Source organism: Gadus macrocephalus, chromosome 10 (genome assembly GCF_031168955.1).
Source record: "Gadus macrocephalus chromosome 10, ASM3116895v1".
NCBI lineage: Eukaryota > Metazoa > Chordata > Actinopteri > Gadiformes > Gadidae > Gadus > Gadus macrocephalus.
Window position 1 is genome coordinate 15,165,390 of NC_082391.1, and position 27,830 is coordinate 15,193,219.

The 27,830-nt window shown below is 45.8% G+C and overlaps 1 protein-coding gene across 3 annotated transcripts; it reads right to left on the minus strand.

Moving 5' to 3' along the window:
- On the minus strand, nt 1-27,830 carry LOC132465862 (solute carrier family 4 member 11-like). Of its 3 annotated transcripts, none has more exons than XM_060062725.1 (20): nt 27,672-27,830; nt 18,960-19,010; nt 14,609-14,674; nt 14,440-14,483; nt 13,983-14,202; nt 13,770-13,851; nt 13,195-13,318; nt 12,567-12,776; nt 12,133-12,217; nt 11,685-11,810; nt 10,035-10,148; nt 9,362-9,494; nt 9,004-9,077; nt 7,969-8,212; nt 7,096-7,202; nt 5,846-6,014; nt 5,077-5,250; nt 4,172-4,367; nt 1,312-1,481; nt 1-763 (listed from the first exon to the last, which is right to left on the minus strand). In XM_060062725.1, exons 1-20 carry the CDS (start codon nt 27,715-27,717, stop codon nt 697-699), a joined length of 2,502 nt encoding a protein of 833 aa, XP_059918708.1. In that variant the 5' UTR covers nt 27,718-27,830; the 3' UTR covers nt 1-696. The 3 variants fall into 3 exon arrangements, with proteins under 3 accessions (XP_059918708.1, XP_059918709.1, XP_059918710.1); XM_060062726.1 differs by lacking the exon at nt 27,672-27,830 and adding an exon at nt 23,431-24,098; XM_060062727.1 differs by lacking the exon at nt 27,672-27,830 and adding an exon at nt 20,192-20,257 and having other exon boundaries at nt 18,960-19,011.

Below are 27,830 nucleotides of genomic sequence, written 5' to 3' on the forward strand. Positions count from 1 at the left end.
TTCAGTTCACTGAGGGAGCTTTAATGGTTTGATGTTCGAACACAGCCACAACTCTGTGATATTAATTTCATGAACATGTTACAACTCTAATAACTCATTGTAAAAAGATGATATAAGGACAAGCAGGACAAATATGACCACTTTGTTGCATATTGGTGGCGTTGTAGTCCCCTACACTTGATCAGTGTAAAGATGTTTTACAGCAGTTTGCATTTCTTATGTGTTCCAGCATAGTAAATTGGTATTTTGAACTTGAACTTAACTTAACATAACACTACATTTTCTTAACATTGAATCCATTAAGAAACCACAAAATAGGCATCATGTTTTGCAAAAAAGATAATTCCATAACTGAACATTTCAGTTATTTCGATATAAAAATGTTGCCCTTACCAACAAAGTCTAAAAATAAATGCCATCAATTTAACAAAATGAATTGGACACAACAAGGTCTTCCAGCAGGAATATGTGAACTATAAAACAATATTGATTGTACTGTTGGACATTTTATGAATGCATTAAGGCACTGAAATTGTTCATCCATGTTGACAGGCTAACACCAGCTAGCCTAAGTCAACGTAATCAGCCTCCGATATATGAAACCTTGCAAGCATGTTGTACATCACTGCTCAATACAATCAACCAGCCTTTAGACCTGGTCACACACACACACACACTCACACACACAGGTCTCTTCTACATGTGCTGAGAATCCATGATGTCCAGATACTTGGCGTCGATCAATCGTGGAAGCAGATGAGTCCTGAAATTAGACACACACACACACACACACACACACAGACACACAGACACACACACACACCCAGAGATGTTTTAACACAGTGGCAGTCGAGCAAAAAGACAATCAATCTTTTTACATTTAACAACACCTTTTATGGGCGTTGTGTGCGTGGCTTCATGGACAGAACAGAGAACACTGACAGGAAGCGGGTTGGAAGAGAGAGGGGGAACGCCGCACGTGTCATCGGAGCAGACAGTGGACAGCACCGGTCACCTGGTCGCCACAAGGCGTAGCGCTCGCATGGCAAACAAACGACCTGGCTCAGGCGTGAAAGCACATTGGCCTGTGTGCAGTCAGGCTCCGACACCTCATCCCAGAATCGTGCCTCTTTACCTGCCAGAGCTGGCTGCGAACCGACCCGGCCCGGGCCGTCGTTCTAATATGTAACCCTGCGCCTCAGAAGCTGCCAAACGCTCCAGATCTATCCCCCGTCCCCTGGCAGCTGGCGGGGGGTTGACAGCGGACCCTGTGAGCGTGGTGCTGTGTGGGGCTGAGTGGCGTCTGTTTACCTGATGGGAACGAGCAGGATCATGAGCAGCGGGAACACCATCTTCATGTAGGGGAGGGGGTACATGCCGAAGGCACAGAGCACCACCAGCTGGACCATCTGCAGCGCCGTGAAGTAGTGCACCTTCCTCTGGGGCACCCGGCGGATGTAGTGGGTGGGGGGGTAGGATGTCTGGGGGAGGGGAGGGGTGAAGCAGTGGTTAGGGGTGAAGCATGTCAAACGTATCTCAATGTCTGTCTGATGGTTTGTGGGCCTAAGTTGTGTGTCGGTGTGGCCCTGCGTTGTGTGTCTGTATGGCCCTGCGTTGTGTGTCTGTATGGGCCTGCGTTGTTTGTCTGTATGGGCCTGCGTTGTGTGTCTGTATGGCCCTGCGTTGTGTGTCTGTGGCCCTGCGTTGTGTGTCTGTATGGCCCTGCGTGGTTTGTCTGTATGGCCCTGCGTTGTGTGTCTGTATGGGCCTGCGTTGTGTGTCTGTATGGCCCTGCGTTGTGTGTCTGTATGGCCCTGCGTTGTGTATCTGTGTGGCCCTGCGTTGTGTGTCTGTATGGCCCTGCGTTGTGTGTCTGTATGGCCCTGCGTTGTGTATCTGTGTGGCCCTGCGTTGTGTGTCTGTATGGGCCTGCGTTGTGTGTCTGTATGGCCCTGCGTTGTGTATCTGTGTGGCCCTGCGTTGTGTGTCTGTATGGCCCTGCGTTGTGTATCTGTGTGGCCCTGCGTTGTGTGTCTGTATGGCCCTGCGTTGTGTGTCTGTATGGGCCTGCGTTGTGTGTCTGTATGGCCCTGCATTGTGTGTCTGTATGGGCCTGCGTTGTGTGTCTGTATGGCCCTGCGTTGTGTGTCTGTATGGCCCTGCGTTGTGTGTCTGTATGGGCCTGCGTTGTGTGTCTGTATGGCCCTGCGTTGTGTGTCTGTATGGGCCTGCGTTGTGTGTCTGTATGGCCCTGCGTTGTGTGTCTGTATGGGCCTGCGTTGTGTGTCTGTATGGCCCTGCGTTGTGTGTCTGTATGGCCCTGCGTTGTGTGTCTGTATGGCCCTGCGTTGTGTGTCTGTATGGGCCTGCGTTGTGTGTCTGTATGGCCCTGCGTTGTGTGTCTGTATGGCCCTGCGTTGTGTGTCTGTATGGGCCTGCGTTGTGTGTCTGTATGGCCCTGCGTTGTGTGTCTGTATGGCCCTGCGTTGTGTGTCTGTATGGGCCTGCGTTGTGTGTCTGTATGGCCCTGCGTTGTGTGTCTGTATGGCCCTGCGTTGTGTGTCTGTATGGCCCTGCGTTGTGTGTCTGTATGGCCCTGCGTTGTGTGTCTGTATGGCCCTGCGTTGTGTGTCTGTATGGCCCTGCGTTGTGTGTCTGTATGGCCCTGCGTTGTGTGTCTGTATGGGCCTGCCTGCATGCATGAACCAACCTACAAAGTTGGTTGCATTGATTATACACAGACATAGATAGAGACAGACAGACAGACAGACAGACAGACAGACAGACAGACAGACAGACAGACAGACAGACAGACAGACAGACAGACAGACAGACAGACAGACAGACAGACAGACAGACAGACAGACAGACAGACAGACAGACAGACAGACAGACAGAGTAGGAAGAGGCAGTAGATATAATATATGTAGATATATGTAGATATATTCAGAGAGAGAGAGATCTCTGTATTTATTTGATCCTATTTGTTCTTTATCTGCACTCTTCTGTCCCCTTCGGCTGCTGGAACACCTGCATTTCCCCTCAGGGATTAATAAAGTGTTTATCTAGACAGATAGAGACAGTAGGAGGATACGTACAGAGACCCTAGATAAAGTAGACCGACAGAGACAGACAGACGGAGAGATATCCACTCTCTATCCACGCTTAATAAAGTGTTTTATAAATCCAACACTAATTAAAGAGGGATCTCTCCTACCTGCTTTTAAGCAGTGGAGTCACGCATCCACCATCTAACACTATACCAGCCATTAAATAACCATTAAATAACATTCGTTCATGCCGTAATTAACAGCAAACTAATGGTCTAGTAATCATTCACTAATGGCGTTCATGTTTACTAATGGTGTCTAAGTTGAATACGGTCATGGTGTTATCTATCGTGTTCATTAATACATTATCTGACACTGTAGGTGGGTAATAGTTAACCATTACCCACTAACCCCAACTTACCCTAAACCCTGTGTAATACTATGTTAAAATGTGTATTAGTGCATTTAATAATGTTAATAAATGGTTATTTAAATCACCCTAATTGCAAAGTGTTACCATCTACCCCACCCTCTATCTACCTGCTTCTTGAAAGACAGCACTATGCGGTCCACTATCTAACCCCACCCTCTAACCCCACCCTCCACCTACCTGCTCCTTGAACAGCAGCTGCATGCGGTCCACCCTCTAACCCCACCCCCTAACCCCACCCTCTAACCCCAGCCTCCACCTACCTGCTCCTTGAACAGCAGCTGCATGCGGTCCACCCTCTAACCCCACCCTCTAACCCCACCCCCTAACCCCAGCCTCCACCTACCTGCTCCTTGAACAGCAGCTGCATGCGGTCCACCCTCTAACCCCACCCTCTAACCCCACCCTCTAACCCCAGCCTCCACCTACCTGCTCCTTGAACAGCAGCTGCATGCGGTCCACCCTCTAACCCCACCCCCTAACCCCAGCCTCTAACCCCACCCTCTAACCCCACCCTCTAACCCCAGCCTCCACCTACCTGCTCCTTGAACAGCAGCTGCATGCGGTCCACCCTCTAACCCCACCCCCTAACCCCACCCTCTAACCCCAGCCTCCACCTACCTGCTCCTTGAACAGCAGCTGCATGCGGTCCACCCTCTAACCCCACCCCCTAACCCCAGCCTCCACCTACCTGCTCCTTGAACAGCAGCTGCATGCGGTCCACCATCTGGTTGCCGTCCAGCGAGGTGGCGGCGATGTAGAGGAAGAGGCCGTAGAGGACGGGCTTGGGGATCCACTGGAGCGGGATGGGCAGCATGTACACGGACACGCCGATCAGGATGTTGGCGGCCAGGGACGTCAGGCGGGTCTCCTTCACGCTGACGATGCTGCGGGGGGGAGGAACCGGTTAGGGGGAGGTGGACGGTAGCTTTGGTTGTGGTTGTCCCCTGGGGGGGGGATTGAGGGGGATTGCTTTGGTAACCCGATCATATGCAGTGGAGAAATGTGAGATAAAGAGAAATGTGCAATGAGGTTCTGGGTTGAGGGATCAACGAGACCATAATAAGGAATTTAAAGAAAACCTTTCGAATTGTGTTTTCATTCCACCCAATTCAAATGGGATGGCTGCTTTTTATAATGTTTGCAACCAGCATTAAGGTGAGTAGTACATTTTGTTTGTTTCAATTCCCACAGAAGTTAATCTGTGTTAAAGTTAATCGTCGTGCAAACTCATCTAAGGGCAAATTAACCCAAACGAGCAATTATAAAGTTTTCCCATCCAGAAAATGCATTCCGCAAGACTTTAATTAGAAATTAGCGATAGACAAAAACATTTAAATACAACCATCAAAACATTACACATGTTTCTTTTCATAAACAGAGTCATACACCGACGGCGGTGTCAACCATGCAAGGCGACAGCCGGCTCGTCTGGTGCAGATTGGGTCCGCTGTCTTGCTCAGAGACACCTCGACACTGGGCTAGGGAGCGCCGGGAATCGAACTAGCAACCTTCCGGTTACAAGTCAACCCGCTCAACCCTCCGGAGCCACCTCCGCCCATATTCCAAACTAAAACCCTTTCACCGTGAACCTACGTGGTGTACACGTGTCCGTTCTCCACGTGCTGCTCCGTCTTGGCCAGCTGGCGTGCGTGGAGCGAGGAGTGAGGGAAGGCAGCGTGCATCCATGGCAGACCCAGGCACGACATGAGGATGTTGATGAGGCCCGTGAGCACCAGGTCCCAGTGGAACGCCGTCCCCTTCAGCAGCCTGTTGGCAGAACCACAACCGTTCACTCTCATTGGCCGCTCCCCCACCCCCGCAAACCCCCCTCCAGGTGGCTGGTGCCTGCTCTAGTCGTTGGCTGAGTCAGACTGGGCATTCTTATGGCAAGTCGCCGGCTACTGTCTATGTCGGGCATACTGTTCTAGGAGGATGAAAAGAGGCTGACTTAAGGGTCAATATACGATAACGCATCGTTAAATAAAATACGTTTATTGCAGGGTAATAATTGAACTATACAGGATAATAATATAACTCACCATATGTACTAAATCCAAGTTCTGCACAATTATGAGGTAGAATTTCCATTATTTTATAATTGGTGACAAGTTCAAGTACGAAATCACATGTTCATGTGAAGAAGCCTGTGGCCCGTCATTTAAAACACAGCCCTTTATAACTATTTACTGTCATGATGTACATCTGAGGCTGTGATACCCTGGATTAATAAAGCTGATGAATTGAGTCGTAGGACCTTGAAGTGCTGCTTTTGGTGTCCATTGCACACTGAGAAACTAGCATTGTGCCCGATGTGTTAAACAGGCTAGCGGTTAGCGGTTAGCGTCAGCGCGGGGCGTCTTACTTGTGCTCCGGCACGTGCGTGAGGGAGATGACGATGTTCTGGTCGATGAAGATGAGCAGGGCGAGGAGGAACCCGAGGCCCACGGCGCTGAGCGTGTTCATCCCCGTCAGCTTGTCGAACGGCGCAAAGTTGAAGATGGGCTGGCCGACCACGTGGTGGAACACGGGAACTGAACACCGAGGAAGACCGAGGAACGCAGAGGGGAGCGGAGACGCAGAGGAGGGGGGTTAGGAGGAGCGGGACCATCTCAAAGTGACTTCGTGACTAATTCTGTTCACGCTGGGCTTTGTTAACTGTGGTGGAGGTTCGTTATCTCCCGCAGTCATTCACACATAAATCACAGTGGTTAAAGGTTGTATCAGCGATGTTGGGTGACGTCTCTTCGGTTGTATTTGAAGCGAGGTCCCAAACAAACAGAGCCAGCTCGCCCCTCCCTTCCGTGTTTCGTGCATCCAGTAAAAAACGATCATGAACGGCAAACCCCAGTGTGTAGGCTGAGTAGGGCCTGTCAGTTTTTCGTTGTACTCCTTTTTATTCAAGGAGCACGTGTAGCAGGGTTAATGCTTCCCACTTGCCATTGCCAGCGAGATCCTTGCGCTGGCTGTGGTAGTGGGAGCCTTGGTTGGAGTGCTAGAGCTCCCCCTAGCGGAATGCGGGGGTTGTATTTTACGTTGCTGCCTCCTCTCCTCAGTCTACGTATACCCCGGCTGAGAGAGGTAGGTAGTCAGAGCAGTTAAACATGAATCCACACTTTGGCGATGTATTACGGGAGTCTAAATGTACATAATACTGTCTTAATCCTTGGTTGTTTGTGCATATATATTGTGTTGCTTATAGTCGGTAATTACATTTAAATGGACTTTAGGCTTAGGATCGCTAGCTTGGCTACCATGTGCTTTGGTCGTAGCTACTTAGTTAGCGTCGACTTCGCCAAGAAAGTGTACTTCAGCATGTCTTTCTCCCATGTTAGGCTGCCATTGTGAGGGTTCTCAAAGAGCATTTCCCATGTTAAATATTCCACCAGGTATGTCACCAAACGCCCATTCAAATATTCATTTGTTTAATGTGATATTTATTTCCATGTAAATGGTCAGTCTACGTATACCCCGGCTGAGAGAGGCTGCCATTGTGAGGGTTCTCAAAGAGCATTTCCCATGTTAAATATTCCACCAGAATAAACGGCTGGCTGCCAATGGTTCCATCGTGGTCTCAATCACACTACGCAACCGCTACACACGCAGGGCACTCACGCTCGATGTCCAGGAAGAGGTAGGAGCCGATGAAAGACACGATCACCACGGAGATGGGGAGGGCACAGTCAGACACCACCTCCCGGATCCGACCGTTCAGGTACGGACTAAGGGGACGAAAACAAAAGGAGCAGGTCAAAGTGGTGCTCTAACAAAGACACACACACGCATACATATATGTATATCTTTATATGTATATAAATAAATATATACACACACATAAACACACACACATAAATATATGTATATCTTTATATGTGTATATATATATATATATATATATAAACGCACACACATACTGCATATCTCTAACTCAAAAAGACTGTCATCCAAATCCTGCCCCTTCTTTCAACATGTCATAGACGGCTAAAAGCACACTTTTCCCCCTGTCTTCATAGACAAAGGCTTTCAGTGACGATGAGCATTTGGCCTGGGAGACACACTACCCCCAAAGCTCTTAAGGCAAGAAGAAAAACAAAGATAAAGAATAAAGATCTCTGAATCCTTCTTTCTAGAATCGTAGCGTTTTCTGAGCGAACCGCCTCCCGACGACTCCCCCCCCCCCCCCCCCCCTCCAAAGAGATAGCCCCGTCTCCTCCATAACTCCTCCCAGACTCGCGTCGCTCAGCGTATCCCACCAGCAGCTAATAAAGCGACAGCAGCAGCGCAGCATCAGCATATGGTCCTGGCGTCCAAAACGACCGGAGAAAATCATGTATGGGGGCTGATGATTAAAACCTCTCCCCTCCTCCCCCTCCCCCCTGCTGTGCCTCGTCCCCCACTCACTCCACTCCTCCCCCTCCCGTGCCTCGTCCCCCACTCACTCCCCTCCTCCCCCTCCCCCCTGCTGTGCCTCGTCCCCCACGCACTCACCTCCTCTTGACGAGGTAGAGGGCGTAGCCCAGCCACAGGGTGGCCAGCATGAGGAGCAGACACAGGACGGGCCTCTCCCTGGTACAATGCACCAGGGACACAGGCAGGAACACCGTGAGTTCCCCCCGCGCCCCGCTGTCGCTGCCGTTCTGGGAGGCGTTCTCAAGGAGCTGGCTGATCTGCTCCAGGGTCAGGGTGGCGTTGGTGGTGGTCAGGGTGGGGCCGTGGTAGAAGAGGTTGAAGACTGGGGGAGGGCGAGGGAGAACAGATTGGGGGGGGGGGAGGATAGAGAGGCAGAAAGCAGAGCGATAAATGGAAAAAGAGAATCTATCAATAAATCAATATCAATCAATAGATAAACAAATCAAACAATAAATGGAAAATATATTATTTTGAGGACCAATCAGCCCTCTACCTCTTGCAGGCCATAACAACTAGTGACACAATCAACCCCAAAAAAGTAATTGCTAAAACTATCGGACATAAAAATATGAAAAAATACGTACTGGCGAACATCCCTTTGTTACTGCCTACGTGGTCGAGGGTCATTCTTGGCAGCATGGTGCTGTTTTTACATCAGTGATTGTGCGTGTGTATATATATATAGCCTCGGGCTCAAAGGAAACAAAAAACCCGGGCGCTGCAAAGGCACCCGGCACATGCTCAGTGTGTGCTTCACTGTCACGGAGGAAACCCCCAAGAGGACCAGATCGAGGGTACGCTCGCACCACGAGACCCTAAACAATATTAACATTATAAGGTTTTCAATCCCCTCCCTCCCCTTCAGTTGCCAGCCCGCGGGCCCGTGTTTGATTGCGTGCTCGCTGGCTCGGCCTCTAAAGACTGCCACAAAAGACATGGCAGATTTGCTTTGCAACATGAAGAGGCGGGGGAAAAAAAAAAACTGAATTGCCAGGCTCTTCGGTTTCCCCATGCTATATTACACCAGCGATCTATCACTATGCGCGCAGCGGGGCGGACCGTCTGGCGTGGAATGTTGTTGTTTGCGTCGATCGGTAGCCAGGCGTAACTCACTTTTCACGGTTCCTTTCACCGCATCGCCCACAAAGGCGATGGAGATGAACAAGGCGATGACTTCCTCTGTGGAGCTGGAGAGACAATTACAGACGCAGCAAAATCATGAATGCTTAACCAAACTGCTCCCTTCACGGGAGGTGCAGCGCGCATGATGTCTCCGGTTGAAACGTTATAGTGTAAAATTCTACAACATCTATTACTGGGTAAGTGTTTAGTCTTTTTAGTTTTGTTTCTTTTCCTCCAACCACACCCCCAACACAAGAGGGGCACGGCTGTTTTTGAGAAGCGTCTGTTTTGCTTTCCGGTGTTGGAGGTAGAAGCAGGCCTTAAGAGCAGGGCGGTGTCGCCGGCTCACCGTTTGAAGAGCTTCATTAGCAGGCTCACGTTGAACAGGCCTCCCAGGATGAGGAACAGGCTGTTCCATAAGCCGATGCAGGCGTAGAACGCCTCAAAGTCAATGGAATAGTCGTCACAGATCCCCCTAATCACTGGAAAAAGAAATACCAGGGAAAAGACGCACACATACACATGCAGATGAATATACACACAAACACACATATAAGAATATACACAAACACACACACTGACACACATGAACACGTATGAACACACACACACACACACAAACACACACACACACACACACAAAGATGAACACACACACAAACACACACATATAAGAATATACACAAACAGACACACATGAACACGTATGAACACACACACACACATGCACACACACACATAGATTAATACGCACACACACAGATGAAAACATACACACAGACACACATGAACCCATTTGAACATACACAGACACACACACAGATGAACACACACACACGAACACGGTTTATAGTCAATATAAGTTCTTTGGGCACACTGCAGAAGGGTACAACGAGGTTAATGAACACGGCATATAACACGGAGGATTTCACTCAAAAAAGCAATAAAGCCCAAATGAAACCCAGCGTGTTTTATTGATGGGCTCATAAAGAGGGACATATGGCGGTGGGCCGGAAACGTACCGCTGATGAAGATGGCGAGTGGCGCGGTGGTCAGGGGGATGACCAGGGGGGAGCCCGCGAACAGAGCGTAGATCACCCCACCGATGCTCTGGCCAACGATGGTCTTCTGCACGTCTGCACCACAGCAGAAGAAGAAGTCACAAAGGGGTTAAGTGCAATTACTTTAACCGCCGATTCCGCCCGCGCAGGTGGTGGTGCTTTCACAGTATCAGTAGAGGATGTGTTTTTTTTTTAATGGCTTTGCTGAGGCCAGATATGAATGTTCAAAGAGCGGAAGAAAATTTTACTTTTTAACTTTTGAGCCAGGCTAAATTGGATTATATTTTGGGAAGTTTTTGCAGTTTTTTGGGCAAGCTACTCGGAAAGTGTAGTGAGCTACCAGGTGCTCTACATTAAGTGAAGCTTCACTACACAGAAGCTTCCAGTCAGATAAATGTTGCGAGCTAAGCTAGAAAAAAATTGCCTGAAGTAGTTTACTACATCAGAAGCCATCAGACTTTTCTTTATCTTAAGCCAGCTTCATGCTTATTCAATACTACCTTAGTTATCTGTATACCTGTCAGTCAAACAGATACGCAGGTAAAAATGTTTAGTTAAATTGTGGATAACACAATTTATCCAGGGTTCGAATTATGTGGGAGCCAGTGGGAGCTGAGCTCCCATAGAGAGGTCTGGATCCCATGAAAGCAGCAAACTAAAATATCTGTGGGGGTCTCTGAAAATACAGCAGCATAATATATTGTAATTACAAATAAAGCTATTTTCCCTTCCACATAAAGAGTAATATTGACGTTAAGTAAGGGATAATAGAACGCCGGTCATTGTCGAGAAAATAACCCAAGACAGGGCGAACCTGTCTGAGGTTTCTTGCTTCTACCTGAAGGGGCTTATTTTTGATAATGAGCGGCCACTTGCCAAACGAAAAAATAACTTCACAAGGTGTCTTTCTGCAATTTATTTGTTACCATTCGTAGTGTTGATCAGCAGAGAAATAGTTAGCCAAAGACTTTGACGTTGCTTAGCAACCGAAGACGCTAGCGTTGTTGTGAAGGAGCGTTCCACGGCATTGAGAAGAGTCGTTTCATATGTATATATTTACTTCCTATATTTACCCCCCCTCGTCAACAAACCAACGCAAGGCCGGTACGCTTCCCCCACCCCCCCGTCAACAACTGAGCACAAGACCGGTATGGTCCTAACTCGAACCCTGAATTTATCAAACAATATCCTGCGATCTCAACTCACACCACACGCGAGATTGAACCACGCCATGCCAGACTGACAGGAGTTTACAGGATTAAAAAGATCAAGAAAAATATATTTTTGGTTCAGGGGTACCGCTTCGTAGATATATTCCTGACTCCAGCAGAAATCTACACTGTGCATGGCCCTCAGAAATCCTCTAGATATGTAGCTTCTGTGGACACTGCCGTGCTACCTGATCCATAAAAAAGCTTAGCTACCGAGAAGGTATTTGATTTAGAAAACAGCAACGTTACCACCACCCTACTGGGAAATGTAGTTCAACTAGTAATGTCAATATTTGTATTTGATGCTCCTGCCAGATACAGAATACTTGAATGGTTGAATAAGGCTTTTGGGATCAATGATGATGATACTGCTGAGCTTCTCTGAGCTTCCATTACTTACTTATTTCCCCTCTGGTGCTCTCGTCATTGAGTGAGCCGAAGGCGATGGCCGGCAGCAGAATGGTGATGTAGAGAAAGATGGCCGTGGTGGTGTACTTCAGTAATGAGCGGTCAGGCCCCACGATACCTGGACGGACCAATCAGAGAACAGAGTTAGTCATTTATTTTATTTTTTTCTTTGTGTTAAGCCCAAAGCACATGGTCGATGCGGCAGAAGCTAAATTATGTTTTAAAATAGACCTGAGTCCTATTATATTTGAGGCTAGCGCTAAAATCAGCCCAGACACAGTTGCTACCCCTTATGCTTCTCCCCGTTAAAACAGTATGTTTATATCCTTAATTTTGTGTTGCACAACAAATATCAGAATAAATCACTGCTCCATATGCGTTGGGCTTTGGCAAAGGCTTTGTTTCCACCAGGATTCTTCAGAGGGGTGTAGAAGCCGTACCGTCTGTGAAATCTGAGGGGTAGAGCGGGAGTCTTCTGCGGAGGTCGTCGTACACACCCTTGAATGGTTTCAGGAAATCTGTGCACTGAGTTAGGGAAGTCAGGGTTAGGGTTGAGGGTTGAGGGTAAGAGTCATTCTGAAGAATAATGACAGTGGTGATCGAAATACATATCTTAGGCTTGTTGGATGGTTGTTACTTGTTGGGTTAAAACTTCTTAGGGACCGAAAGCTCAAAATGTTTTTCCTGTTACATTACACGCAAAACACGCTGTCTTACTCACGTATCAACAGTCAACATTGTCATAAATATCAGAGTGAAAAGGGAAACTGATTGAATCCTCCATGTAAAGACAAATCTCATCCACCACAAAAGGTGGGCCAAAGTCTCAGTCCGTTACTGTGTAAAGCGCAGCTCGCCTGCTCCATGACCGTACCTCCAGGGGCTTCCCTTTACGGGGGTCTGTGTCGTCGACAACCTCCTCGAGGGGCTTGTCGCTGCCGCTGGAGAGGAGCCGTCGCTGGAGCACCAGCTCCTTCTTGAACTCCTCTTCGGTGCGGGTTTCCAGGAGCTTCTGGCGGAAAGAGATGTCCGACAGCAGGGTGGCGAACGTCCTCCCCAGCTCGATGGCCGTCTTGGTGCTTTTCTAGGTGGGAAAACAGAAGTGAAACGGTAATGTTACATTTGACGAAATAAAATCGATGGTTGCATCGCGTTTAGCATCAGCCTTAGCCCTTTATACAAAAATGTATTGGTGGTTTTCCTCCGGAGTGCATTCGCCTTCTTTTATTGTACGTTATTTGGGAAACATTTATTGCTGTGTACACTGGTTAAAAATGTCTAAAGCGAATTTTAATGTAGATGCACAACTGTTCACACATCCCCCGAGTTCGCCTCAGTGTTTTCCCAACAGCTCGCGAAGACATAACACCTGAACCCATAACGGCGGAAGAGTGTGTTAAAAGGACATCAGTGTAATCCTCTGTTGGTTTCCCGATACCGTGCTACATAAAGCACCCTAGCAGTTAGCTAAGTATCCCAGTGGGGGGTGGGGGTGTCCTCACCGTTCTGGAGGGAGCCAGGATGAGAACCACATAGCGGGCCTCGCAGCAGTTCACCCCCCAGTTCTGGGGTCGGTCCAGGCGTGTGATGCAGACGTGGCGCTTCTGGAGGCTCCTGACGTTGGTGCTGAGAGTCCCAGAAACACAGAGGAAGTAGATGAAACCAATGCTTTGGGATGTGTTCCTTTAAGAGATTTTGTGCATGGGACTGTTTTATAGCAGGACCACAAATGAACGCACGTCGATGGGAACTTGGTATGAATGAATCATGTGTAGTTTGTTTTATTTGTCGTGGAATGGGGCGTTCCCGAGCCCCTTATCAACGGAACATGACATGTGAGAGGAGTTGCCTTCTCTAACCATCAACGTGCTGGATGTTGTGCAGTGATAGGGATTATACAGTAAGTGATTTGGTTGCAGGTGGATGTGTTGCCACGTTGAGTTCTGTTGCAAGTAGATTGTTTATCGTGTGCATTACAATTTAAACAAATTCAAAAGAATACAAATGAAATGGGCAACAACAATACAAATCCAATGCATATGTTAAAGACCATTGCTATTTCAGTTGAGAGACGTACAGAATACAGAGCCAGGACTGCTGGTAGTGGATTCCTGTTGGGGTCGTGGTGACTCCCTGGATGGTCTCAGACAGAAGATGCACTGCGGGACAGCGAAGACAAAGATGACCATTACTTTAACAACGTAAGTCTTGGTAAAAGCAGTGGCGCTCAGGCAAAAAGCATAAGTGCACACTCAGCACATGTTCATGAACTTTCTTCCAAAGGCCCTACCGTTTGCATCCAACCCGCTGGCGTCGGTGAACAAGGATTCCATGACGGCATCCACGTCGAAGGCTTCCCCGCCCTCGTCCACCATGAGTGTGAGCATGTGTTTGAGGACCTCTTCCAGCGTGGCGGCATCCTCCTCCAGCAAGATGCTGGACTGGGCCAGGAAGTCGTCGAGGTCCCTGTGGGCACGCACCTCCTCTTGGAAGTTCATGGAGCTCACATACTGGGGAGGGGAAGGCATAACGAAAAACGTATGTATAGCAAATTGAACGCAATGTCGTCTGCGTATAGTGGTATCTGATCAAATGTTTCGAACGTTACGTGATGATATCTCATGTATATATCATATTAATACATATCAATTGGGATAGATGTCCTTAAAATATATTGAAGGCTTAAACTAACAATTATTAAAAAAACGTTTCAGTGATCAACTTAAAGATAAGAAAATAAATCATACTTTGCGAGTTGTGTTCAGTAGCCCATATTCTGGTGTATCGTGATCTGCAAATGGATGCCACAACGGGGTTAAAGCAGTTTGTAACGCCCTTTTAAAGTAGAGCAGAATCAGAGTCGACGCATACACCCAGACACCCCCCCCCCCCCCCCACACACACACACACACACACCTGAAACATTGGCCTGGAAGTCATGCTCCTTAACGTCCTCATACATCGCATCCTCCGTACGCAGCTCTGTAAAGGGGGGGGGGGCATCAAGATAAGAGCAACACACAGAGTAAGTAAGTCATCAACCTCATTAAAGAGCCCTAATTGTCCATCACATGGCCCATTCATCTCTGTCCAATCAGTGTTTGGATGTAGACGGCGGTGGGAGCGCACATTCAATAACCCAGACACATTAATGTGCATTTTAATCAACTGTACCGGGGTAACAAATGGCAATAATTAAGGTTGTTATTTCAAGGTTGATTTGGTCCGTTGCGCCTGCAATCCCAACAATGGATTTCAGGCCAAAAAAGAAATGGTGGCACAACATAATTGAGCCATGGCATGATAATCGACACTCATTAAGTCAAGGTTAAGTTGCTTCACTGGGCCAGGTTTCTAGATCTATCTAAAGTATGAAACTGTTGAGGCTGTACTCCCCCCGGTCTGCCATCTGGTGAAAAAGCCCACACCAACCAAACACAAAACATTGTCTCTTGGAGAGAGCGGGAGAGAGAGAGAGAGAGAGAGAGAGAGAGAGAGAGAGAGAGAGAGAGAGAGAGAGAGAGAGAGAGAGAGAGAGAGAGAGAGAGAGAGAGAGAGAGAGAGAGAGAGAGCAATAAATAGAGAGAAAAAGGAAGTGTAAGGGATGTAAGTAAAGCGATGTGATAAAGTGAGAATGTGAAGGTGAGAGCGAAGGAAAGGATGGGGGTATGGGGAAAAGTGGTAAAAAAGGAAGAGAAATGCCCAATAAAAAATTCCACCTCATGCCGCACCATTATAAACAAAAGGCCCTTGTAAAAAAACTTAATCCAAGTGAGAATAAATCAGGGATATATAGAGAGATCCCTAGTTTTCATGAGGGGCAACAGCAAGACAGTTTTACTGCAATTATAAACTAAAAGTGGTCGTAAAATGCAAGTGTCTCAGCTCTGCAGTAAAAAATATTCTCTTTTCTCATTATGCTCATAAATCATATTGGTCGTTATCTGGCCACTAATTAACCTCTCAATTCACCTGCAAATGAATTTGTGCTCTGCAGCATATCAAATGAGTAATTAGGGGGTGTTCACACAGGCAGTTTTTTTTTCAGGTGCGGGTGGATGTTTTACATTATATTCCTATGATACAGGGTGTTTTTGTAAAAACATCCTGGGTGCTTTTAAAAACACCGCTGCCAGCGGGTTTTTTTCACTGCTCTGGGTGGTTTTCAAGTTGGGATAAATTCAACTCGCCAAGAAAAAGCACCCGACGTCAGGCAGTTTTTTGACAGCTGACCAATGAACGAGAACCTACGTCACTAGGAAAAACGTTGGAAATTCAAGAATGGCGACCCAAACCAAGACGTCTTTCCCGACGGAGCAACTGGTTGTTCTTTTTAGTGAACATGTTGAGTTATATGACATGACCAACAAGTTATACCACAACATATATCACAAGGAGAGTATCTGGAGGACGATCGGTGGGATTTTGGGACATTATCAAACCGTAGCTCCTGAATACAACTATGAAACGCCCCGTACTGCTGCCGTCCCCGGTTTATGTCATGCACCCACAAACGGGAGGGTTCATCGTTATCCTCGTCGTTGTCATCTTAACGCCAAAACAAGGGCTAATTTTCTCATCCTCGACATTGTAACTGACACACTAAATTCCCGTAAGACCACTCTCTCCCACCAGTCTTGGCTGCGGACTCGCATCCAACTTCCTCTTGTTTGCGGCGGCGCTTAGGGTAAATATAAAGATCTGACGAGAAATTGACGTTGCTGCGCTGTCCTCCTCCTTCTTAATTGAAGGAGCAGGCAGAGAAAAGCTCTCTCCGTGCTTTCATTAAAATCAAATTTAAAATCCCCGATAGTGATAAGACATCCATTATGTCGCCGCCGGTCCAGAGACGTGTCAGGTGTGCGCGAGAGACATAACGGACACTTTTGTTACTGCCATGTATACAGTTAATTCGGAACACATTTTAGGAACAGATCTATGCCGCATAGAAATCTATGCCGCATAGATCTGCCATGTAAACGCGGCTACTGTAGCGTAGTCAAACCACTTTGATACGGTAACCGATTGGCAACGTTGGCTTTAGAACATTCTGCTCTAGAATGAACTTGACAAAACCACCCTGTCAGTTTTTTAGTTGGTAAAAAAACGCCCGGGTCAGGTGTTTTTTAATATAAAAAATCTGCCTGTGTGAACACGCCCTTAGAGTGCAGGTAGGCATTACCATGATTCAACTGGGATACAACTGGGATATATGCTCCACCTTCACCCTCAACCCAATGCATTGAATTCTCTGATTCGCTTGTGTATTCATAATGAATTCAGCATTATAAAGCATCCTAAGGGCGTGTTCACACAGGCAGTTTTTTTATATTAAAAAACACCTGACCCGGGCGGTTTTTTACCAACTAAAAAACTGACAGGGTGGTTTTGTCAAGTTCATTCTAGAGCAGAATGTTCTAGAGCCAACGTTGCCAATCGGTTACCGTATCAAAGTGGTTTGACAACGCTACAGTAGCCGCGTTTACATGGCAGATCTATGCCGCATAGATTTCTATGCGGCATAGATCTGTTCCTAAAATGTGTTCCGAATGAACTGTATGGCAGTAACAAAAGTGTCCGTTATGTCTCTCGCGCACACCTGACACGTCTCTGGACCGGCGGCGACATAATGGATGTCTTATCACTATCGGGGATTTTAAATTTGATTTTAATGAAAGCACAGCAGGAGAGAGCTTTTCTCTGCCTGCTCCTTCAATTAAGAAGGAGGAGGACAGCGCAGCAACGTCAATTTCTCGTCAGATCTTTATATTTACCCTAAGCGCCGCCGCAAATAAGAGGAAGTTGGATGCGAGTCCGCAGCCAAGACTGGTGGGAGAGAGTGGTCTTACGGGAATTTAGTGTGTCAGTTACAATGTCGAGGATGAGAAAATTAACCCTTGTTTTGGCGTTAGATGACAACGACGAGGATAACGATGAACCCTCCCGTTTGTGGGTGCATGACATAAACCGGGGACGGCAGCAGTACGGGGCGTTTCATAGTTGTATTCAGGAGCTACGGTTTGATAATGTCCCAAAATCCCACCGATCGTCCTCCAGATACTCTCCTTGTGATATATGTTGTGGTATAACTTGTTGGTCATGTCATATAACTCAACATGTTCACTAACAAGAACAACAAGTTGCTCCGTCGGGAAAGACGTCTTGGTTTGGGTCGCCATTCTTGAATTTCCAACGTTTTTCCTAGTGACGTAGGTTCTCGTTCATTGGTCAGCTGTCAAAAAACTGCCTGACGTCGGGTGCTTTTTCTTGGCGAGTTGAATTTATCCCAACTTGAAAACCACCCAGAGCAGTGAAAAAAACCCGCTGGCAGCGGTGTTTTTAAAAGCACCCAGGATGTTTTTACAAAAACACCCTGTATCATAGGAATATAATGTAAAACATCCACCCGCACCTGAAAAAAAAACTGCCTGTGTGAACACCCCCTAAGTGACTACTCATCAGTAAGCAATTCCTTATCAGTTCAAATCAAATAAAATATGAATACGATAATGAGAAAATGTTTTTTAAGATAGTGTACAAAGCATACGTATACAAACTATTTACAACATGTTCATTTAAAATAATGCTGCAATTCATGATTAGTTAGTAATTATAGTAATTAATTAATTAGGTAATTATAAACCATTAGTTGTATAGCTGGTCCTACATAAGCTCACACAAAATATTAAACTTATGCTTTCTTCCTACCTAAACTAATCATGAATTGTTAAGTATTTTTAAAACATTATTTACACATTGTTCTTAGTTTGTAATCATTAACTTATGCTTAACAAATTATCTTTAAATCATTAGCTAATTATGGCAATAATAATTTATGATAGCTTTATAACATGATGAATAGCTTAACTATTAGGAGTCATGTATGAACAATTCTTCATAAATGAGGAATTCATTATGTAATACTTCTACATTAATGCTTAAAAGTTGCAGCTATTCTTAAGTGCTGCACATACATCTAAATGACAAAATAATAACATCAAGCCATATTATTATTCAAATTATTATTCAATCATTGGTTTAGTCATAGTGGCTTGGGTTTATATGGTTTTCAGTGTGTGTGTGACTCAAAATCCTAGCAGTGATTATCCACAACAGCGACTACGCAGAGTTGTATGTGAATACTGAACCACTGCAAAGCTGTATATATTTTTTCGCTACAGATAAGATATTCATGGCCATGGACAGGATGCATCACATTGCAAATCCCTTGCGGTGCGGGGAGTGGGAGATTGTGATGACTACGTACCCATCTCTTGGAAAGTGTAGCCATTTTTGGACTTCCCGGTTGACGCGTCGTCTGCGGGGAGAAGAGAAGAGACCGCATTCATGAGACCTTTGCTTATGGCCACGAATAAAACATTCATTCCAATTTGAGTTGAAAGGCCGGAACCCCCTCAGTCCAGATCTGTGACTGTAGAGAAATGCACTTAAGAAGAAACAACGGCAGCTGTCTAATAAAGATGCCCATACTATCCATAAAGCCAGTGGTCATATGGTTTGGAGTGTGTGTGGGACTCGGTATCCCAGCAGTGATTTTGCACGAGAGTGAGTACAGTACACAATGCTTTGGTTGCACAGTATGTGAATGCTGAACCGCTGCAGAGCTGGTGGTAGGCATATATTGGATGCATTTGAGAAAATGTGTTATTTTTTCTCTTAAAACGATTACAAATGGATCGAAACTGCAGATGGTCAAACGTGCCCATTTACACATTTTAAGACAGGAAAATCAAAACTCAGATGGTTTCTTTTTATACACAGTCTTATATCATAGTCAAATATCCTTTTAAGAGAAAGACCACTTGACGCAAAACACTGGACCTTAAACCCACAGGCTGCGGTCTCTGTACCTGACGATAAAACCCCCTCAAAACTCGTATCTGCTGCTTGGTTACAAAGAAAGCGGGCCTGCTGTGTGAGATATTTGTGTATGCAGTAAGGTATCCCCCCCACTCTGCTGACCCTGGGAACATACCACTGCTGTAGGGATGAGCCCTTTCCTTGCCTGTGATGCCTGATAGGGCCCCTTGCGCAACAGCGATTTGACAGAACGTTCCCAGGCCCGCTCACACAGACGCACACACACAGCACCCGGGCTGTGTGTGGGAGAGAGAGAGAGAGAGAGAGAGAGAGAGAGAGAGAGAGAGAGAGAGAGAGAGAGAGACAGAGAGAGAGAGGGAGAGAGAGAGGGAGAGAGAGAGAGAGGGAGAGAGAGAGAGAAAGATGGAGCGAGAGGGAGAGAGAGATGGAGAGATGGAGCGAGAGAGAGATGGAGCGAGAGAGAGAGAGGGAGAGAGAAAGAGAAAGCGAGAGATGGAGCGAGAGAGAGAGAGAGAGATGGAGAAAGAGGAAGTGAGAGACCAGGGAAAAGGGAAGCGAGGGCATACGGTCCTCCACATGTGTGGCACAAGAAGGCTCAGGTTTCACCAGTAACTACCTTCTCATTCTCACCCACCCCAAACCTATTTGAAAATTCCTACATGGCACAAAATGGAGGACCTGTTTGTCTTCCATGGTTCTCAGTTTGTCAGGATGTTAAGAGAGAGATGTGAGGTGAGGTTAGGGTATGGCAGAACTGGTGCAAAATGCGTTTTTTGGAGTCCAGGTGTGCCTGAATTTTTCTTTTCCGGCAGCATTGGCATTATCCATAAAACATTGAGGAATGCTAATAGCTCTTGGGTGTCGTGAAGAAATTGCTCATGAATCTCCAATGAAAAGGTCAGCCTGGAAGGCCAGTATTAAAATCTCCTGTTCACTACCAAGGTAGGAGTGTCACCACACCCGCAACAATCGCTGGGCTATCAGCCAGAAGAAGTGCAGATGCCAAACACAAGCAGCTACACCCAACCCCACCTGTGACTGTGGTGCGGTTTCACTCCACCTTGCAGTACATCCAGCAGTTCCTGTTCCATCTGTTATCTCTCCCTCAGGCTCCATAAAGCTGCAAATGTGGTTGGTAGTTTACATAGCCGGAATCCTAATGCCAAATATTGAAATAAATTAAGTTTAGTGTCACTATATTGTCTCTCCTGGTTGATTCTAAATGCTGGTATACTGCAGAGAAAAAAATTGTAATTTCAGTACTTTGTATCAATTATCCTGGGGGAATAAGGATTTACTAGCGTGAAATGAGTTTGAATAAAATAACATATTTAGTTTGTAAGATAAGAGATAATATAACGAAAGGTAACAGATACGCTTTTAGCTAGAACTAGGACACAGTCTATAAGGTCCCAAATATTGTCCTGCCTTCAAACAGGTTTCCATGCGTCATTTCCTGTCCGACTTCCTCTCTGATGGACGTCTCTAGAAGGTGAGCTGAGACCTTCCATCAGCATAGCAACCGACCTTAAACCCACTGCTCAAAATAGCCTGCTCTCTGACCTGGTACCCCCTGTACCGTTTGTAACCACCTTTTAGAACATGCCTAGAGGAGGCTAAGTCATTCCATGTAATTTGAGTAAAATGTTGTGTCTTTAAATCGTAACCAATGCCAACTTCTTTGTTAAATCCTACCAAAGGGGTTGTCTGTGGTTGTTGTGGAGCACATTAGTAGACAAACACTTGGCACAGTTTCAGCAGAAGTTATGAGTTGCCTCAGCCCTGGGCCTACTCTGCCAGTATCACTGCAGGAATCGTTCTGTTTGCTACTGAACGTCCTTGTGGACGCTGCAAACCCCAAAATATACTTGTTTAGTCTTCCATGGATAAGATGCAGCTGAGTTTTAAAGCTCGAAAACTAAAGTTAATCTCATGAACTCTTCCTTTCTAGTTGTCAAAAAGGTTATAGCTGGGTTTCCACGACGATTTAAATCATTATATACATATTTACACACTGATATCCACTCATATACGAGACAACGACTTATTCATTTCCATGGAAAAGGGAACACACACACACACACGTGTGGCAGCGGCCATAGTGTACTGCACTAAAATACACAACACACGCATTCACTATCGTCCCAAACGGCACACACAGGAAACAGGAAGCATGGCTCATTCCACTTCAACACCTGAAGAACCAATATCCAAATCCAACAGTAAATACTACGATGGGTTTGTAATTGTATTCAGCCAGGTCGGTGGGATATGAGTGCTGGACCAATGGTAATTGTGGCCGGACCAGGTAACAAGACAGGACTTTAAGGGCTTATGTTGGGTTGGATTCTCTTCTTTAGACATTCAAGAACTTCCATCTCCACTGCAGCAATCCTGCTAAGTCACATGGTTCAAAGCCACATGGTTGTAAGCCTCTATGGACACATTAGAGGGCTTTATTAATACTGCTTATTCAATGATAGTATTTAAGTGCAATTGAGTTATTTTCTGGAGCATGAGATCACTAGTTGTGTTTATCAGGCGGTCCAACTTTAGGATGACTAAATTGTTTTATGCAATATGAATTAAAGGAAAAGCTTATATGTTTGAGCCATTTAAGAATATTGAACATTCTTCTCAGGGATAATCTTCTTAATCCTCAGCCTTAGAAACTTGATGAAGTTTTAACCCGTGAACAACTACAAAATACGACGGGTTTATCTGCTATGTGGCACCTTCCTGAACACATCTTTCCTTAATACTCAAACTAACTATATACAAAAACATTCAGACCAATTTGAGAGGAGACTATTTTGTGTGCAGTCGTTTGGTTATTAGTAGGTAAACAAGCATACACCAACAGATTATCTATAAACCTCAATTTTCGTATAAACTCAACTGTATGCGATTGTGTCTACGACTGGTGAATGCTTTGTTCGAAGGGCATGACTATGGAGTATATACATAACCATCAGGCTATTGGTAATCCTTTTGAACGCTGCTCTGTGAGGAGGCAATAGACACCACATCAGGTGGAGTGCTTTAAAACAAAAGACATGCTGGGCTTTTCATAAGCTAAGGCCTCCCTGGCACATGCAAATCCTATTCAAATTCTCTTTAGAACCTAGAGGTTCACGGTGGCTATGGTGGCTAATGGTGGGGGTCTCTCCTTACAGAAGCCATACATTTGAAACGGCAATAGTGAAATGATTTCAACAGTCAACTTGTAACAATTTGATAGGGAAGCCCATCTGGTAGACCCTGTGGCAAGTAGTGAATGAATGCTCTGCATTATTTAGGATAAGGCAGCTGATGTCAACAAAACAGAAGAGCCCCATTTATAGACATATCGTAAACAGTGGCCCACACTACCGGCTGATTTGCCTCCTCTCCTTGCAATGAATGATCTTCGTGATGTGCTACTGTTTGCAATGTTGGGAAATCCTCAAGCATCATATTGTGAAACCAACATAGCACACATAGACATGCTCAGTTTGCTCACAGAGCAGAATACACATTCATGCTGAGAATGTAAGGACATGTTATAACACTTTGAAGACACCATTGAAACACACACACACACACACACACACACACACACACACACACACACACACACACACACAAAGGATGTAAACACAGTACGTGAGGAACAAATAGGAAGGGGAGAGCGAAAGTAAGTTTCTAAGAGAGAGAGAGAGAGAGAGAGAGAGAGAGAGAGAGAGAGAGAGAGAGAGAGAGAGAGAGAGAGAGAGAGAGAGAGAGAGAGAGAGAGGAAGCAAAGACCAGTGAGAAGGGAAGCGAAGGCATATGGTCCTCCACATGTGTGGCACAAGAAGGCTCAGGTTTCACCAGTAAATACCTTCTCACCCTCACCCCACCTATGTGTAACTTACCACATGGCACAAAATGGAGGACCTGTTTGTCTTCCATGGTTCTCAGTTTTTCAGGTATGCTTTTTTTCCCAGGTCATCCCATCATGTTGCTCAGCACTTCTGCCTAATACATTTCCTTGTCTAAGAATCCCTTCCTGTCTCTTGCCCCCCTTCCTCTCTCACTCTCTCTCCCGCTCTCTTTCTTTCTCTCACTCTCTCTATCTCTCTCTCCCCCCCTCTCTCTCTCTCTTACACACACAAACATAGAGACGGCACGCACACACACGCAACAAAGTCGCACGCATACAGATACACTGGTAGAGGTGAACAACCAGTCTGCCGGCAGCAGCACATGGTGATGGGGGTGGGGCGGAAGAAAGGGCGTGTGACAGAAGTTTGCAACTGCTGGGTCCTTGTGCCTAGGAAACCGAACCGTTGATTCGCACGAGGACGAAATACACCCCAGTCGCTTAGGAAAAAGAATTCGGGTAAAAATGCCTTTACAAAGCATGTTTAAAAAAACAAGGCAGACAACAAAAAAAAGAGGCGCCCATGTGCCTCCAAGACAACCCGTTTTTTGGCTCTCGTACGGCGGCTGAGTGTCTCCCAGTAGGGCCGATCCCGAGAATCCCCTCCGGCATGATGTAATCACCGGCGGGTCTGCGTGTTTCTATGGTGGTTACAAGGCACAGTCAAATGGTACTGGCTTGCTTTAATGGACAGCAGAACGCAGTTCCGCATAGCAAAGGCTGTGGTAGCATACAGGAACGGAAGAGACGTGTAGGCCTACTCGTAATACTCGTTGTTCTATGCAAACATAGACAAAATTAACTATAAATGAGTCGTACGATCAGTCAGAGCAATAATAGCTTGGTTATGACTGTGGGAAATTAACTGGTCGCAAACACGGCGTAAAATAAATAAATAATGCAACATTTAACAAGTTGGCAGTGATCAGCAACGTTAAGCCACCTTCACTGCCGCTGGGTGGCAGCAGAGTCAGAGCAGGAGAAGCAGAGAGGCGACAGAAACGTTCAATGGGAACCAGATCCACTTAGCTCGGATGGAAACGTACACCAACTCGAGGCCTCTGAGTGCATCCTTTTCAATCGTCGTTGAAGGTTATTAAAAGTGAGTGGTTTTCTCTCTATTTTCTGTAGTTTATGTAACAGCCGCCCTCTAGTATTTCTAGTCCTCTTTTCTTCAGGGTCAGCTGGTTGTCAGGTCAACCGTTTGACATTCCATACCGTGTTTTATTAAACACCACATTTGGTTTGTATTATAGACGTAAGTGAGGGGAAAAACGGTCTGTCTAGTTACTGGACCAGATGAAATGAGACGGAGAGGTAATAAAGTCTGTCGGCACGAGGACCTTGGATTTATTAAGTAAAGTGGCAACGGTTATACAGAGTCATAAAGCGTGAGAGATCGAATATGTCTAAGTCCCTAATCAGCGCTGATGGTTCGTCCAGAGCTTCGCCTCCGTGGAAGGTCTGCTTCAGAAGAAGGTGATGAGTCCCTGTGTGATACATTCTTATGCTGTATCCTCCTCTCGATGAGGTGTGTGCGTTTGAGATGTGTATGGTTCTGTGTGTTTTTGCTTGACCTTGCCTCCCAGGCCCTAGTATATGCATGCAGGGGCGGAGTGGGGCACTAATAGCCACCGGGAGAATCCTCCCCGGTCCGGCCCCACCCCCCTGCAACACCGTTTATTTATATATTTTTTCAGTAATAAAAAAAAAAATTGGTAAAAATGAATGATATAATTATAATTAAGAAATTAAAAATGGGTAAAATAGGTCACAGTTCTGCTCTGTGCGGAAGAGAATTGGCACTCCGAGAATTGGCGCACTTCCTTACAAGACCAGTAACCATAGCAACGCCGGTAAACAAAAGCACTCTTTTGGCCGTGATATTATCTATAAAATTATATTATACTATTATATAATATAGAACGTTATAAGACGCTGTCACCTAGTGTGAGAGGAGAGTTGACGGAGTGACCTAGTTTCAAAGTTTATACCATTTATGCTCGGTAATACCGGTGTAACGTGTTGACACGACTAGACGACTACTACTACTACATGTTCCAAATCTGTTAACGTATTCTCCATCCATTAAAAGAGAAAGATCAGTTAAGTCATTAATTCGTCTGAAATATACCAGCCAGCACATACACATTTGACTAGCAGCTTGTGCTAGCTCCCGCCTAGCAATAACGTCAATGGTGGAGCTCTGGCTAATTCACCTGCACAACTCTTTAATGCCTGATTTCAGCACTTAGATGCATCCCCCTCCAGCATCCGCTTCTTCTTTATTCTGGCCTTTTCAGCCCCTCCTTTCTCTTTTCTCTTCTTGCCTTCCATGAGTGCCACAACAAGCAAAAGCAAGCAACCGCAAACTTGCTCGCCTTCTCTGTCTGACGCGTCTTTAGGGCTATCCCCCTACATTTCCGAAAATGGACTTCACCTGCAAGCTGTTTATTGGATAAACGCATTTCCCAATCCCAGGAGTCTTTGCTCCATTACGTCAATTCAAGAACAAACATATTAAAGTAAACTGTAGTTCGTATTATTTATTCATGGCCATGAAAGTTCTGTAACGCCTGAATAATGAAGAATTAAATGAAGTAAAAAATTTTTTTTTAAAAAAAAACCATGAATGAGACATAGAGAGTAAGCAAGTGGTATAAATATTGGTTGGATGTTCTTGAGACATATTGGTTATTTCGGGGATTTTCACGGCGTCTTGGTGGGGAATAAATTATGCTCAGGGCCGGCTTGCAGACGCCTCGCGGTCGCTCACAACTGTGGGCCGGTCCAACTGACTTCGCAGGCCGCTACACAATTGTGGGCCGGTCCACCTGAACTCGCTGGCTGGCTGGCCGGCCAGATGGCCAGCCGACCGGGAAATCTCCCGATCGTCCCGACGGCCACTCCGCCTCTGTATGCATGTGTATCTTCTTGTGTTCTTCCTAACGGGGGAGAGCTTCAAAGAGTCTCCTGTTTGTGGCTCTCCCGTTCTTGAGGATGACTGGTGCATTGTCTGAGTGTCTACCATTTGCCTGGAGGAGGAATGGGGCCTTGGTTCTGGCCTTGGCCTGACCATATTATCATGTGTGTGTTATGTGTTAAAACAAAGTTGACTATATTGTGATGTGACTGCCATGTGATGTGCTCATCAGGCGTTAAAAGTTGACTATATTGTAATGTGACTGCCATGTGACGTGCTCATCAGGCTAGGGTAGGAGTTAGCTATATTTATAATGTGCATGTGATGTAGGCTACTCGGCAGGTTATTTTGCCCAACATAAGGCTTTACTTAGACCTACCAATACTACGCCAACATATTAAAAAACCTAGTTCCTTCATCTTTAAAAGGATTACGATTTAATTTAACATTGTCCTCTATGCAATAATATCCTTTCGTGTGTATGGTGAACATCCTTTAGCTGTGGACGCAGAGGAGCGCCTAAATGAAAGTTAATTGGATATCGTAAAAAGTGGTCAAAGAGGTCGTACAAACCTTACATTGTTACTGACTGTAAAACATCAATTAGAACCGTAGAACAAACTTATAGCATGACTGGAGCAGCACTGCCGGGTATGATGTCAACAAAACTTATTCCATATGTAAATAAATAAATGATCTAAAAATGTAGGCACTAGAGCAACCAAGGTTTAATGTATAGCGGGATTGCTGTTTCTCGTTTTTTCTTTTCCCAGCTAGGGACAAAGGGCCAATGTCGGAAATATCTCCCTAACTGAGAACTACAAATATTTAACAGGCAGCATGCCACTGCTTATAGCCAATTCCTCTTCAGTCAACCATTAAATAGGTCCTTGCTAGAACACCAATAGAACCAAAACAATTGTATCCCCTATTACTTCACTATTATCTTATTATAAATACGTGCAATGTGTTGCTTTATGGAATGAACTGTTAGGTAGGCCTACAAGGCATTCTACCTTACCCCTAAAGGTCTCAATTAGGCCAAAAGAATGTCTTTAAACTCAACATTTTCAGCATAATTTTAGTCGACCTAAAATACATTATTGACCCATTCATAACCATTTTAGCATTAACATAGTAGTGCTAACCTTTCCGTGCATCTTAATACTGTGCACTCTTACAGTTGTTCTAAAGCGGTAAATGCTACCATTCCAGTTGTCACAGAAACAGAAAAATAAGTGCTGACTTGATTGAATTAGTACAACCTGCTGCATCGGTCGACGTGAAAGGCTGGGTTAATTGAAGGTTACCTCCATTAAAATGTGTCAGAATCACTCCAGACTTCTCCGTCGCCATCTTTCAGGTGGCTGGTCTGTTGGTCGTCTTTGGCGGAGGAGCCAGGAACCCAAAAAGCAATCCAAAAAAGGGTTTTGTGTTGAGGGGGAAAGGCAGCTCATGTGCCAGCTCTT

Coding starts and splice junctions, on each gene's coding strand:
- LOC132465862 (XM_060062725.1), bottom strand. CDS start 27,717: ATGGCGACGGAGAAGTCTGGAGTGATTCTGACACATTTTAATGGAG. Junction 6,015..7,095: donor CCTCTTCCTGGACATCGAGC/GTGAGTGCCCTG, acceptor CTCGGTGTTCAG/TTCCCGTGTTCCACCACGTG. Junction 1,482..4,171: donor AGCTGCTGTTCAAGGAGCAG/GTAGGTGGAGGC, acceptor CCCCTCCCCCAG/ACATCCTACCCCCCCACCCA.